The sequence below is a fragment of the Myotis nattereri genome (assembly GCF_964212035.1).
Source record: "Myotis nattereri genome assembly, chromosome: 14".
Taxonomy (NCBI): Eukaryota; Metazoa; Chordata; class Mammalia; order Chiroptera; family Vespertilionidae; genus Myotis; species Myotis nattereri.
Window position 1 is genome coordinate 44,832,029 of NC_138089.1, and position 14,839 is coordinate 44,846,867.

The 14,839-nt window shown below is 33.2% G+C and overlaps 1 protein-coding gene across 2 annotated transcripts in view; it reads right to left on the reverse strand.

Annotated features, from left to right (window-relative positions):
* Positions 1-14,839, reverse strand: part of TOP2B (DNA topoisomerase II beta) — a gene marked incomplete at its 5' end in the record, with an annotated part of 61,229 nt that overhangs the window by 7,041 nt on the left and 39,349 nt on the right. For both annotated transcript variants that reach the window (XM_081105809.1, XM_081105808.1), the window contains 12 exons: positions 600-679; positions 1,389-1,590; positions 2,403-2,570; positions 2,800-2,944; positions 5,275-5,469; positions 6,854-6,937; positions 7,092-7,247; positions 10,116-10,207; positions 10,352-10,547; positions 11,568-11,768; positions 12,872-13,006; positions 14,198-14,429. In XM_081105809.1, coding sequence (XP_080961935.1) covers positions 600-679; positions 1,389-1,590; positions 2,403-2,570; positions 2,800-2,944; positions 5,275-5,469; positions 6,854-6,937; positions 7,092-7,247; positions 10,116-10,207; positions 10,352-10,547; positions 11,568-11,768; positions 12,872-13,006; positions 14,198-14,429 — 1,886 coding nt within the window. The remainder of the gene's footprint in view (positions 1-599; positions 680-1,388; positions 1,591-2,402; positions 2,571-2,799; positions 2,945-5,274; positions 5,470-6,853; positions 6,938-7,091; positions 7,248-10,115; positions 10,208-10,351; positions 10,548-11,567; positions 11,769-12,871; positions 13,007-14,197; positions 14,430-14,839) is intronic.

The following is a 14,839-nucleotide window of genomic DNA, read 5'->3' on the forward strand; positions in this document are numbered from 1 at the left end:
ACAAAAAAGTGCAAATCTATCTATACGTATAGAGCATGTACAAGATCTATGTGTGTTAAAAAAGTCAAGACAGTCAGTTCAGTCTAACCAGATTGTTTTGATCTTAAAAATTCCACACACAAAAATATGGTCATAAAAAAATATACACCCTGATTAAATTTGCTTCGGTTTAGTAAAACAAATCTGTACATTGCTACCCTTGTAACTTTTTAAAAAACTATCATGTGTACATTCATGTTGCCATAAAAATAAGATTTCAATCTTTAAAATTTTCTTTCTACATTTTTTCTCTCATTAAAACACCCCCTTTACACCCATACTCCCTACACTCACTCATACTGGTTAGCATCTGCCTATCTACCTAAGTGCTTCCATAATGTCTACTTTGACCAAAGAGTTGGGAATAACCTCAGGAAAAGTAAATAAACCTTATTACATTGAGGAAAACGTAAAAAGAACGTAAAAAAGAAAAGATATCTAGTCATAAAAACATCCTGAAATTAAATCATGACATAATGAGTTATCTATTGTTTCTTTTTCTTCCCCACTAAATCACAGCAATAATATAAGTAACCAATGAAAAGACAAAATGAACATACCATCTTCTGACTTTTGAGAGTATGAAGGAAATGAGAAGAGATTCCCAAAATCCTGAGGTTTTTTGTCATGTGAAGATTTTCTGTTAGAAAGAAAAATTAAACACCACAATGTAATTTAAATATCTGGTTTCAACCTTGACAAATTATATATAGTATATACTGCAAGATTATAATCATAGAACAAAAGATTGTTCTCTCATTTGTTTCTAATATGCACAAGAGTAGGCAATAATCCTATTTTTTATCTTAGACTGCATGTGGTAAAATACTTCTTAAAAAATCTTAAATAGCTCATACACTTCACATCCTACATGTTAGTCATGTTAGTGTTCAGACTCACCAGAAGCAAGAAAAATCAAGGCCAAAATTAGGAAAGAAAACTAAACTTCCCATCTCTAAAGATTTATTAACTACTATGTCCCACAGGCCTGCTGCCAATTTTTGTAAATAAAGTTTTACTGGAAACCGCACACTTGTTCTTTTACATAATGTTTATAGCTGTTTTCTTCCTACAACAGCAAGACTGAATATTAGTGGCAGAGATTATATGGTCTGCAAAGCCTAAAATATTTATTATTGAGCCCTTAATGGAACAAATTTTGCCAACCTATGTTCTAAAGCTATAGCAACAGTTATGTCAACAGCTGCAATATTAACCAAATTTACTGCTTCATGAAGCGGACCTTACCTAGAATAACAATTTCTTATCTAAAGTTTACAGTAAGGTCTTTGATGGATGCCTAATCAAACTGTACCATACAATTGAGTAGCAGTTGCTTCATTACTTACTCTGGAGTAGCTTTTGCTTTGGCTGGTGAAAATGTATATTCATCTTTATCTAGGCCATCTGAAGGAACAAATTCATCTTCCTCATCATTTGTTATGGGAGATGCTTTAACTTTTAATTCCTCTAAGTCATTATTGTCATCATCATCATCAGCATCATCATCCTCTTCTTCTGAGAAATCAAATGTGTACTTAGGCCTCTCAGCTAGGAGAAAAGTGAAAGTTAATGTTATAATCAAATCCAGCTTTATCCACATAAAATAGGATGAGTAACGCATTTGAAAAATATTCCAATTATCTCTAAAAATACTTGAGGAAAAAAAGAGATAAGCATTTAGAGAATAAACGCCAATAATTTTGCCTCAGTTTTGATAGTGTTAACATCTATCTATCTTGTAATTCTCAGGAGGCTATGGGGTAATAATAATGCTGCAGATATTAGTAGAGCATAAACTGATGAGATTAATTTTTAGAATAATACTTAAATATTACTTAAAAACAGGAAAGTAGTTATTATGTCCAATGTAAAAGTGACTATGAATATAAGATTTCCCATTTCTGCAATTACAAAGTTACTACTGACCCACCACTCTTAGGATACTACCAAAATACTATTTTTCTTTTAACCAAAATCGTCAAACTATTGATAATAAACATCAGTAAGAAAACAATTTGACTTTGGGTGGGGGACACACAATGCAATATACAGATCATGTATCATAGAAATGTATACTTGAAACCTATATAATCTTATTAACCAATGTCACCCCAATAAATTTAATAGAAACAATAAAAGAAAACATGATTCATTTTAGGGAAATTTGTTTTATGTCCAACTGTGCTAGAAAAAAATCATTCGGTAAGGAAATTTCTGTCTTCTTGAACTATAACTTCTGAAACACTAATGGTTTAGCGCTTTAGTTATATTAGTAATACTAACAATACCAACTTATATGAGTATCACTAACTTGGTCGAACTACAACATACAGTAAAATGAATATAAAATGTATCAATACCAGCTGCTCTCCTAAGCAAAGAATCTCTTGGAATAACCACAGGTTCTGTTTCTTCCAAGTCACTTTCTGACTTGGACTCATCATCTGACCAAGGATTCCGTTTCTTCACTTTCTTTGCACTAGGTTTGCCAGATGATGTAGATGCTTTTCTTTTTCTCACCCTGGTACCTAAAACCAAAAGAACAACAATGATACATGTATCAACACTTATACAAATGCCATTAGCAAAAATAAAACTGTTATAATGAAAAGTTTATTATAAAATAACAAATGTTAATGAACATTGGAGATATTAAACTATTCAAAACAAAAAAAAAAAAGCACAATCAAAAGAATCTGGTAATACTCTAAATATACAGATTTTTTTCACACAAAATAATACGTTAAAAATCCTCACCAGGCTCTTTTTTCTCCCTTTTGGGTTTGGGACCTTTATTTATAGGCACTGCCTGTATCAGTGCTTCTTCTCCTGTGCCTTCTACTGGTGTTCCACTGAATTCTTCATCACATTCCACTTTTACTGCTGTGGTATCAAGATCACCCTACACATTAAAAAAAAAATCAAACCATGAATAAAATGAAAGTTAAATTAATAGTATGTACTTTAGAGATACATTTCCAGCCAATATATTGCTTCTTCATATTAGGTGAGTTAAAAAAATAAATAAAATGTAATTCTATTGAGGTCTTAACAGATAACTTTGATAAGACCATATTTTACTTTATCATATTGCTTACCACTCTAATCTTCTGGTACACACCATGAGACGACAGCTACTTAAAAGCAACCATAAAAAAAAATAAGGCCGCTTTTGATTATCAATGGGGCATTAAGACCAAGAGCTAAGTACACCAAAAGTTACCTGCAAAATAAGTTGCTATAGTTCTGGTCTCTATATACTAGAAAAAAATCTTCAGATTGAAGGAAAATAAGAAACACAAGTCATGCACTGCTAGGCATTATAAGACAAAGTCCTCTGACTCTAAGATTATTGAGAGAGAGGATACAAGTCATTACAATACAAATAAATATACTAGGCGATATAACAGTGACCCATAGGAAGGAGTGAGCAACTCTGCCTAGGGCAAGGTCAGGGAAGACTCCATGAGGGGCCTTTCTGATGGGTTTTGAAGTAATCATGTTTGCCAGGTAAGAAGGAAGGAAGGAAGAGCATCCTGGCAAAAGTCACAGAGGCATGAATCACCACATTGTTTAGAGAATTACAAATCGTCTGCTAGGATTCAAGACAAGGTGAGAGGAAAGATTAGTCATACAGAAACACAGGGAGGCATGCAGGGGCTAAATCACTGTGTACAGGAGTCTGTGTGTATTCAGTGGGGAGTCACTGAAAACTCTCAAGCATTTGTATAATAATCAGACTTACTTTTTGGAAATATCACTCTAGTAGTAAGAGATTACAAAATCCTCCTGCCATAGGAACGAAGTGGAAAAAGGTAGAAGTCCTGATTAGATGACTACACATAGGAAGACTAGTGAAGAGAACCCCTTTAAATTATCTCAGAGAAAACATCAAATCCTAAGATAGTATTAATGGGAACCGAGATAAGGAGGTAGATTTCAGAATTGCTTCACAAGAAGTCAGTATGATTTAGTTACTGATTATATAGGAAAATTCCCAAGTGTTTGGTTTATGTTAGTGATGGCTGATGTTGCTAGTAACTGAGATAAAGTACAGAGGTGGAAAAAGTGGTTTTGAAATTAGGATAAGTCTAGTTTCAAAAATGCTGAGTTTGAAAGGCTTTGGACATTTAAATAGCTATAGTAGCTTGGCACTCCTGAGAAGCTTAGGGACATAGATTTAAGAGTCACTGTGTGAGTGGGAAAAGCTCTGGGCATAGATTATGTTCCTCAAGAGAACTATGTAAGATGAAGAGAACAGTGCTGAGAACTAAACCTGACACACACCAACTAAAGAGGAGAGCAGGCATTTCCCTAAGGAGAAAGCAAGTGCATGTTTACATTAACCTGTGTGTGGTGGGGAGCCAGGTAAGAGGGAAGCAGTAGAGACCTCAGTTTATTAGAACAGTAACAGAGAGTGATCTCTCTGATATCACAGTGCTTCTATACTTCAAATCTTAGCTCTGTACCAATCCCTCACTCCAGCTCTTAGGCTCATTTTCCAAGCTCTAATTACACTGTTGGGCACATCTATCTATCTATCTATCTATCTATGTATCTATCTACCTACCTACCTACCTACCTACCTACCTATCGCCTGAGTTCTAAAATCAATATGGGCAGAAAAATTAGCCTCTCTCTTTCAGAACATCATGCCCTCCTGTTTCCTCTGCTCTGAACAATATTCTCAATGTTTCCTTCTTCTAGCTAACTCTTGCCCATGTGCTGGAGGGTGTAAGTCTCATACTTTTAAATCCTAAATAGTACCAATCAATGCCAATGACATAAGATGTACTTGATGATTTTTTAACTAATAGTAAAAACAACTAAATAGTAAAACATGATAGCTTATTTTAATAGCCAAACAAATCCTTTTCCACTATAAAACTTTCTTAATTTGTCATGATATAGTAATAAAGTTTATATTTTAAATTTAATATATATATTTTTTGTTGTTCCATGATTTTCATTTAGAATGCTGCTGAGTAGTATTTCTATCTCTCACTTTAAAAAATGAAATCAAGTAGGTGACTCTTTACATATGTGGTTCCTTGACTAATGTTTTCCTCCTTTGGGTCAAATGCTCTCATAGAACAAATGATTTCCCATCACAAGTGAATATATTAGAAACAAGAAAAGCATTATTTAAGCAAATAGTGAAATTAAAATACATATATACATCATTATGGAGGTGGAGTCTACCAATGAGCTAAAACAAGAGATATGTCATACCTTTTTCTTCTTCAGCAACTTTTTGCTAGCATCTGCCTTCATAGCAGTGATTTCGGGAACTATCCTCCTGCCATAAGGTGAGGGCATTGTCTCTTCCAGTTGAAGTTTCTTCACCTTAGGTTTCCCAACTTTACCTTTTACTGCTTTTCCGGCCATTCCAGCCATTAAATCTTCTCGTTCTTGCGCTTCCACTTTCTGAAATATAATTATAAAGGAGGCGGAGTGAGAACAGGTGCATACATAACATTAGAAAAGACAAGCCGAAACCGGTTTGGCTCAGTGGATAGAGCGTCGGCCTGTGGACTGAAAGGTCCCAGGTTCGATTCCGGTCAAGGGCATGTACCTGGGTTGCGGGCATATCCCCAGTAGGAGATGTGCAGGAGGCAGCTGATCGATGTTTCTCTCTCATCGATGTTTCTAACTCTCTATCTCTCTCCCTTCCTCTCTGTAAAAAATCAATAAAATATATTTAAAAAAAAAAAGAAAAGAAAAAAGAAAAGACAATACCTATTGCATAAAAATTAAAACTAATTTTATTCACTCAGTAGGGATAAAGCTTTCCTTTCAAGTGATCTAAGATAGAGTAATGGGGAAAATAATAATTCTACATAGAAGACCTGGGTTGTAGTCCCAAGTCTGTCTAGCTTCTCATTTGTAGTACAAGAGGGTAGTAAATAAATGACCTACATGGTCTCCTCCAATTCTAGAACCCTATGTTGTATTATGAAATCAAGACTTCTGATGTGGTATCATCAGAATTCTAGCAAATCATACAAAAAGGCAGTTAAGTACAAAGTTATTCTTTACTATTGCTTTAGCCATAACAGGAAAAAAAAAACCTGTTCATAAACAAAGTCAGAAAGTATGAAAATTAAAAGGGCCATCTTAATCTTTTGAAGAGTTAAGAAATCCTTGTAACATGATAGCTTAACAGAAATTACATAAGCTTTGAAATCAGATCTCAATTTCAATCTTAGCTCTTCCACTTATTAGCTATAAATCCTTGGTAAATACAGTTGTAACTCATAAAGCACCTACTATGTGCTAGACTTTAAAAATCATGTGACCCCCACTTTATGGATAAGGAAACTGGGACACTGAGAGGATAAGTAATTGCTCTTAACCATAATGATATAATTCCTCTCTAAGCCAGTTACTTAACCTCTCTAAGCTTCAGATCTTCATCTATATAATAGGTTAATAATAAATAACCTCTCTCATTTGTTTTGGTGGTGGGAGTCATTCTGAGGATTACAGTGCCAACATACAACAGAGATTCAATTAGTTTTATCATTAGATCTTAAATGACACTGATCAACATAAAAATTAAGTCTAAATACTTTCAATGTAACAAAACCATATCCAGAATAAATTCATTGTGTGGACCTACTTTGCTAACTATCAAATAATAAAATAAAGTGACAGATTAAAAGTGAAAGCCCCCTGCCCGCCACCGCCGCAGCCCCCGCCCGCTGCGGTTTCACCCCCCCCCCCCCCCAAGGAAGGACGTCTGGAAGGGCGTCTGGTCTAATTAGCATATTATGCTGTTATTATTATAGATATTAGGGATTTAACCTACATCCAGCTCTTCAACAAATGCTGCTAAATCTTCTTTCCAAAGATCTGAAGGAGATTTTCTTTTAAGATCATTGACCTCTCGCCCCTATGATAAAAAAAGTAGTATGATTTTAAACATCCAATAATAGGAAAAAAATGTATAAACGGTAAATCAAAATACTTCTTTTTGAAAAAAGAAAAACAAAGATATGGATAGCACTGAAATAGTTTCAAATTATTTAACCCACAAAAGTTCATACTTTTGAATCTCTCTGTTTAATCAGTTCTTCAACTTTTTCTTTAGTAAGAGACCACAGAGACATATTTAAAATATAATTAAAATCAGGGCCTGAAGGAGTTCCTGAATCAGAGGAACTATCATCATGCTGGTTTTGTGTTTCTTCCTCTTCTGTTGCCTGTAAAAAATAATAAACTTTGTATTAAAGTCCTGTATAGCATCAAATCATTGTTGAATTTTATCGAATACGGATCTTAAAATTCCATTAATGCTATATTCTTAGTGCTACATCTTCAGTTAGTGGAGTTATTTTAGATTATCTGCAAAATTACCTAAAAATATATTTCCTATGAAAAGCTTAAATGTCCTAAAAATGTATAATAAAGTCTTCAAAAGGAATGGTATATTCAGTCCCTATTCATCCAGGAATGTGATAAAAAATTAACTGTATTGCCCAGGCACTATAATTCACAAAATGAGTAGACACAAAATTAATAGAGTGGAACTAAAGTTTTATCACTGCATCTTGTCAAATTTTTATATCAGTGAGTGAATGAACAATTTGAAACCCAAAATAAATGTCACTTGTGAAAAATGTTTTACAGTTATACTAAATATGCTAAGGTACAGTCAACTCTCTAAGGATGAATTCTTTATAAAAATTCTCTAAGCAAGACTAATCATGTAAGGACTAAGAAAATTCACTTAAGAATTTAAGAGCTGTTGAGTAAGAGTCTGAATTATGAGGGCTATTCTAAAGTTTGACTCATAAGGTCTTACAAGAAAGGATTCAATAAAAAATCCTCATGCTAATACCAAATTTCAAAATGCAACGAATTTAATAGAAATTGTAGGTGACATTATACCTTTAAATCTTTTTAAATAATAACAGCCATTACATAAAACTGCATCTAAATTGTTTAAGGCACTCAGATAATTAAAAATGACTGAGTTAACCATGACACTCCATTAAACAAAAAAGTTCACTTTTGGTAACCAAAAGAGAAAAAAAAAGTTTTACAATTTAATTTAAAATGTTCAGTAAAATAATACATATAAACGAAGTCAAGTTTAAGTAAGTATACTTTAGAAACAAAAGGATAAAAGTAAAAAATTGCAAAGCAAGAGGCTGCATTACATAAACAAACTGTAAAATTATGCAACAGCAGCCAAATAAGGAATGCTGTTGTTCGGCTGATAGATCATTAATAGATACCTGGATAACTTGTGATAAGTTTTTAAAAAGTTCATCATTAAACAGTGTGCTGCTATGGAATATTTAGGTTGTTACACTACTAAAAAATACTATTATAGTGTCATAAAATCCTGCTTAGACCCACACTTTACAAGTATATTTGATTTTGATGACACTGGAGTATTATTTATTAGCGAGCACTCCAAAATATGTTTATCTATCATTGTTAACATGAAGGTGACTAAGGATACTTTCAGAAATAAAAATATAAATAAACTTTTCAAGGTTCAATGACCAAATTCTACTATGATTTTAAAGAAAAAAAACCCCAAAATACTATAATCTTCTAATTATCTGTTTTATAATTCTCTCTTCTCCAAATTCTACATAATAGGACAGGCTTTTAAGGGTGCTTCTTTTGTTACTTGAACCCACAAATGGAACCCACAAAATGAACCCATGACCAAGATGCTGAGCAAATTCTGATGGTGGCAATGAATTATTAAAACCAAGTACTAGGTTTTATCTATGAAGTCTATTTCCAACAGAAGGGCATTCTCAAACTCTAAACACATATCTTTTAAAACTAAGCATTAAATTCATTAGCTCACTAGTTGATTTTTTTTACGACAAAAATTAAACTAACAGTGATACAGAAGGGCAAATTAGTATATAAACTATAATTTGGGGGTTACGAATGCAATAAAACACATTGAAAGGAAAGCAAATGCTTGTTAGGTTATCTTAATTCTGAATGCTCCCCATCTTATCCTACCCCTTTTTCCTCAAATGATGAATAAGCCTATTATCTTACTATGATTTGCAAAATATATAATTTATTCAAATTTTTCTCACTCTAATATATAGCATTCTATTAACTGTTCAAAATTGAAAAAAGCTATAATAGTGTAAATGAAAGCAGCATTTCAATACAGATTGATGAAAAATCTGAAAAACATTATGGTTGAGAACTCATAAGTATAGGGAAGTTTAAAGTTTCAGTTCAAGTTATGTCACATAATCATAACTGTATTTTAAAGATGCTAACACAGTACCATATGTACACAATAGTCTAATTAAGTATCAAAAATTAATCATTTCCAATTTTCTTCCTTTTGTACATTTGTGTTCTCAATCACAATATTGTATTGCCTTTCTAAAATTTTCCTTCAATTATGCACGACAGCAAGAAACTAATTCTTGAGAGGAATCTCAAAGTTCAATATTCCATTCACTGAACTAATATTAGTACTTTATGATCTAAAATGGACAATTTAATTAAAAACATCAGACTTTTAATCTCAAGTTCCAGGGTTTAAATCTCCAGCCAAAGATCTAAGCACAGGACAGAATACAGATGGTGCTCGATAAATACTATAAGATCAAACATTTTGTCTCTACTCTTCCCAGAAAAAATTGAAACCAGATCAAGTGAATGGTGACTGGATTACGATGCTGTGACCAGAGAATGACCAATGTAAACTTATTTATGTACTACCAGTATAGTTCCCAGATAATATGCATGCAGCTCACAAAAACCACCACCATAACTGACACCCTTTAATGGCAGGCTCAGAAAAAAGGCCAAGGAGACTGAGCTACCTTCTCACACCTGGAGTCATTTCTCCAGGCCCTGGTTGAGTCACACTGGCCAAGTGCTTTGTGGTGGGTGTGCACTGCAAATTCCTGTACTGTATCTGTTCTGTGGATAAACAGAAGACTTCAGTCTCCAAACAGACAACTTAACACCTTAAGCAGTACTAAATTTAAATTTTAAGGGTTGGGTTTTTTGTTTGTTTTGGAAGTTGCTTTTAAAAGCTTCTCTGAATGTCTTGTTCTGCAAATGATTACCTTTTCTTGTGCTTCTTTCCAGGCTTTCACTGGGTCAGATTCATAACCTCTCTGGACTAACATTTGAATCAAATCTTTCTTTGACCTATTCTCTATGTGAGGGAAAAATAAAGTTAGGATCAAGAAAAGAGATTCAATTTGTATTTGTTTATATTCTACTGATAAAAATGTCTTCTATTTAATAAAGATTTTTTCCATTTTAACTAATGTTTAAATTTTTAAAAGTTGTGTCTTACCTATGGTAATTTTCCCTTGTATCTTCTCTAAAATGAAACGAGCTTGATTGTTAAGCTTTGTAGATTCTGCTCCCAACATCCCTACAAGCCACTCCTTACGTAAACCATAATAACTTAATCGTAAATCAAAGAATTCTTTCAAAATGTCTTGCACAGTTTCATATTTCTTCAGACATCCCATATGATCAAAGAGTACCTAATAAGCAAAACACAAAATTTTTGAAGATTACATAAATCTGTACTGGTATTTTTAACTTATGTGACATCTACAGTATTTAAAATCATAATACACTTATTTAAACACACACTACCCCTAAAAGCCAAAACTACTAAGTACATTTCTGTAAATATTCCTTTAGTGACTCTAAGAAACTGATGAACTCAATTCTCAAAACTGTGAAAATATTTTAAATAAAAATATTTCTGAAAGATAAATATAGGTTCTTTAAAAAGGTTCTTACTTAATGTGGCTATAAAACCACCTAAGAAAAAAATGTTTCCAACTAAAAATAAACATATTCTATCTTTAACTTTAAAATTTTTAAATCTACAAGTCCTCTCTCCTATATACTCAATGCATGTGCATTTGTCTCTTTGTTTTTATAATTGTGCTATAATTCACCCAAACTTCCTTAATTTTTTTTTTGAAATTTTATTTCTTCTCTATCCTTTTACTTCTTTTTTCCATCAGCTTTTCTTGACATTTTTTATGGTACTCTTTCTCAGACACTGTACAATTACTGTATTTTTCTTTTACTCTTCTTTAAATCTAAAAGCTAATGGGAATGGATGGGGATGGAACAAGGGTAATCATACATATTAACTTCTTATCTTCCTCTACAACTATATATAAACACAAATACACAAGTTTAATAGGGCAGATTGGAGTTATGAGGAGATAAGAACTTCATAATTAAAATGCTAATGGGACAGGCATAAGGCAGATGAAAAGCCTGCAACAATCACTCTCATAACTAACTTTTAGTCAGTATGTGCATCCTGAATGTTCAAGCACAGATGCACAAATGCACAGTTGGGATTAAGAGTAGTAGATAACAGTAGAGGAAAAGAAATAAATGTACAAAAAATGTATGGGGGGAGAAGAGGGAACTGTATTCAGAGTTAACTATAGCCACTCCCATCATGAAACCAATTACAAAAATCCAACATATGGCATGCAAGAAAAGTTAAATTAATAGTAAATCTTAATCATTACCATGGAATTACAGGTAAGAGTAGTTTGAAGTTTAAAAACTTTGTGCAATCCAGCAGCTTCTGCTTGTGCTAGTTTCTCTTCAGTCATTTTCACCACAAATTTCACAGTTGTATCAGTATGATATTCTTTATAATCAGAAATTAATGCTGGTGTTTTATCTGTTCCATTTAGCATAGGTTCTAAAACCTGTTCTTTGTATACCTATAAAAGATTTAACAATAAGTAATGCTTTTCATGACACACTCATGTTCTCATACCACAAGACATGCAATTTTTAAAAAATTATCAGTTCCTGTGGGGGGTAGGGGGGAGGCAAACCTCCATCACTGTCATCTCATGCCCAGTCACTATAGAAGACAGTATATGGTCATCTCAATAGTGAAAGAAGATATGCAAGATAATGGTTCTGATCTGCTAATACTCCACAAGGCAAGGGAAACGCTGAGGGTATAAAGACAATGAGGGAACTGTATTCAGAGTTAACTATATCAACTAGAACTGACAAGAGAAGACATGCATACCTTTAGATTTGTAACAGTTGATACTGACATGAATATTGGCCATATTTATAAGGGTTCAAAACTATTTCTTACATACTCTTCTAGTCATTTCAAGATAGACAAATAGTCTCTTTAAAGGGTAGCTTAAGCCTAGCTTTCCTAGTGGTTGAGCTTGGACCTATGAACCAGGAGGTCGCAGTTCGATTCCCGGTCAGGGCCTATGCCTGGGTTGCAGGCTTGATCCCCATTGTGGGGCATGCGGGAGGCAGCCAATCAATGACTCTCTCTCCTCATTGATGTTTCTACCTCTCTGATTCTCTCCCTTCCTCTCTGAAATCAATAAGAATATTTTTTTAAAATATATTTTATTGATTTTTTACAGAGAGGAAGGGAGAGAGATAGAGAGTTAGAAACATCGATGAGAGAGAAACATCGATCAGCCGCCTCCTGCACATCTCCCACTGGGGATGTGCCCGCAACCCAGGTACATGCCCCTGACCAGAATCGAACCCGGGACCCTTCAGTCCGCAAGCCGACGCTCTATCCACTGAGCCAAACCCGTTTCGGCAAGAATATTTTTTAAAAATCTAAATGTTGAATAACTTAAGCTAAGTTAAAAAACCTTTAAAATTACATTTAAATATTCAAAGCACAAATTCAATAGAATGGTTCAGAAATGTATACAGGAATTTTAAAACACCATACAGACTTAAGGCAAACAAAGATGGAATCATGCATATTCTTACCAGAAAGAACTACTTAATGCAATCCCTCTTTACAGACAGCTCACATACTTATACTAACCTGTGTCCAAGTCCTAACTGGAAGCTCTGTAATCTCTACTGTGTTTCTATCCACCACAAAAATTTCACCACTGACTGCATACTGGTTCTGACCAAGTTCTTGGATGGTTCCTTTAAAGTTTTTGTAGTTTGGAAGCTGCAGAGAAAAATAAAAATAACTTAAAGCTTTGACTTCTGTCCTATGTGCCAATACATTTGAATGCTTCGAAGTCTGTGGTCTACTGCTACTGACAGACAAACATGACTGAAACTCAATTCCTCATCCTCCATAGTCTTCTTCTGGCACAATGAGCAACTATCTTTTGTCCCTGCAAACTTCATGCCCCAAAGTCTTGTGTTGACAACAGATTATCTTTTTGAAGACAGAGATCACAATTTTTTCTCTCACCACTTAGCACGTTATCTCAAAAATCAATAAATTGGTGAAACAGATGGGTAAATAAATAGATATATTAGGTACACAAGAAGCACTGGTCAAATACATGGACTAAAATACCCTAAAATGTATCTAAAAGGATGAAAATAAATGCTATAATCATAAAGTAGTTTGATGGCTTCTGTTATAAATATTTTTGGTAATATAAAGTATTTAAAGGGGAAAACATTTTGGGTAAACCTGAGTAATCATACACATAATCTAATTTTTGTTTTCTTTTAAAATACAAAAATGAAATAAAACTTGGCGAGAAATACATTAAAATATTAAGTTTGTTTCTACATGGTGGGTTTATTAAGTACATTTCCCTCTTTGCTTATTTATATTTTCTACAATGAGCACTACCATTTTGTAAGAAAAATACAAAATAACCTTTACTTAAGTATCATGAGAAAAAGAAAATTTCCAGATGATTTTAAATCATGTGGAATAGTGATAGACACTTTCTTGAGAGGTTTCTCTTGAGTGGCGTTTTGGGGAAGAACTAAACACAGTGAATGGTATAAGGGCAAAATTAAAAAATATCAGGGATACATTAAAATATATACAATGTGTTGTTAAGCATGGGTCAGTAGTTTAGAAATATATGCTAAAGTTACATAACTTTGTCATAAAAACATTATTCTCTATATACTTTAGATACGAAAGCCTGAAATACTGAGTATTTGTATATTTCAATAGTGTTTCCCCATAAGCCTTATCTCTAGGTCCAGGCTTTTTCCAGCTTGTATCTTTTACAATAAGCACATATCAAATTGTATACTAATAAAGTAGTCTATAATATGTTCTAAAATGAAAATGGTTCCATTACTTTTTTAAAATGACTGGACTTTGTAGTTTACACGTTGTTTTTTAAATAAACAATACAAGCAACAAATTCTAAATAATTACCATGGGATGAGGATCCAAGCCATCTAGCATTCTTCTGACATTGTTTACAATTTCCCTAGCATCGTAGTTGGGTAGTTTACAAGCCCATCCAGTACCAATGCCCTCAGCACCATTTATTAAAACCATAGGAATTATGGGAATATACCACTCAGGCTCTACCCGTTGATTGTCATCATAAAGGAACTTAAGCAGGTTGTCATCTACAATAGGAAAAAGCCGTCTTGCTAAAGAGCTAATAAAAGAGAAAAAATATATGGAAAAATGTCATGGTTTTTGGAAATAAAATTGTATACATAATTAAAAACTACATTTCAAAAAAATATTTTTAAAAGAGTGCATTTTTAAAATTTTGATAACATGTGCTTCACAGTAACACTGACCTAGCCTTATTACCAAATATATTTCTCTGAGGCATAAAGCTAGAATAAGATAATCCAATTTTACTTCCATACTTACCTACCTAAATTCTTAGTATTGATAAATAACTTTTTAAGAATTTCCTCTTACTCTGTCTAAATCACAAAACCCATCTTCAGCCTAAAAAGTGAAGTTTTGGGTCAGAAAAATCCTTACATTCATTAAGACTGGTTTCACCAATAATTCATAAAAATTTATATCAACAAAATTCCTTCTATTTACTAT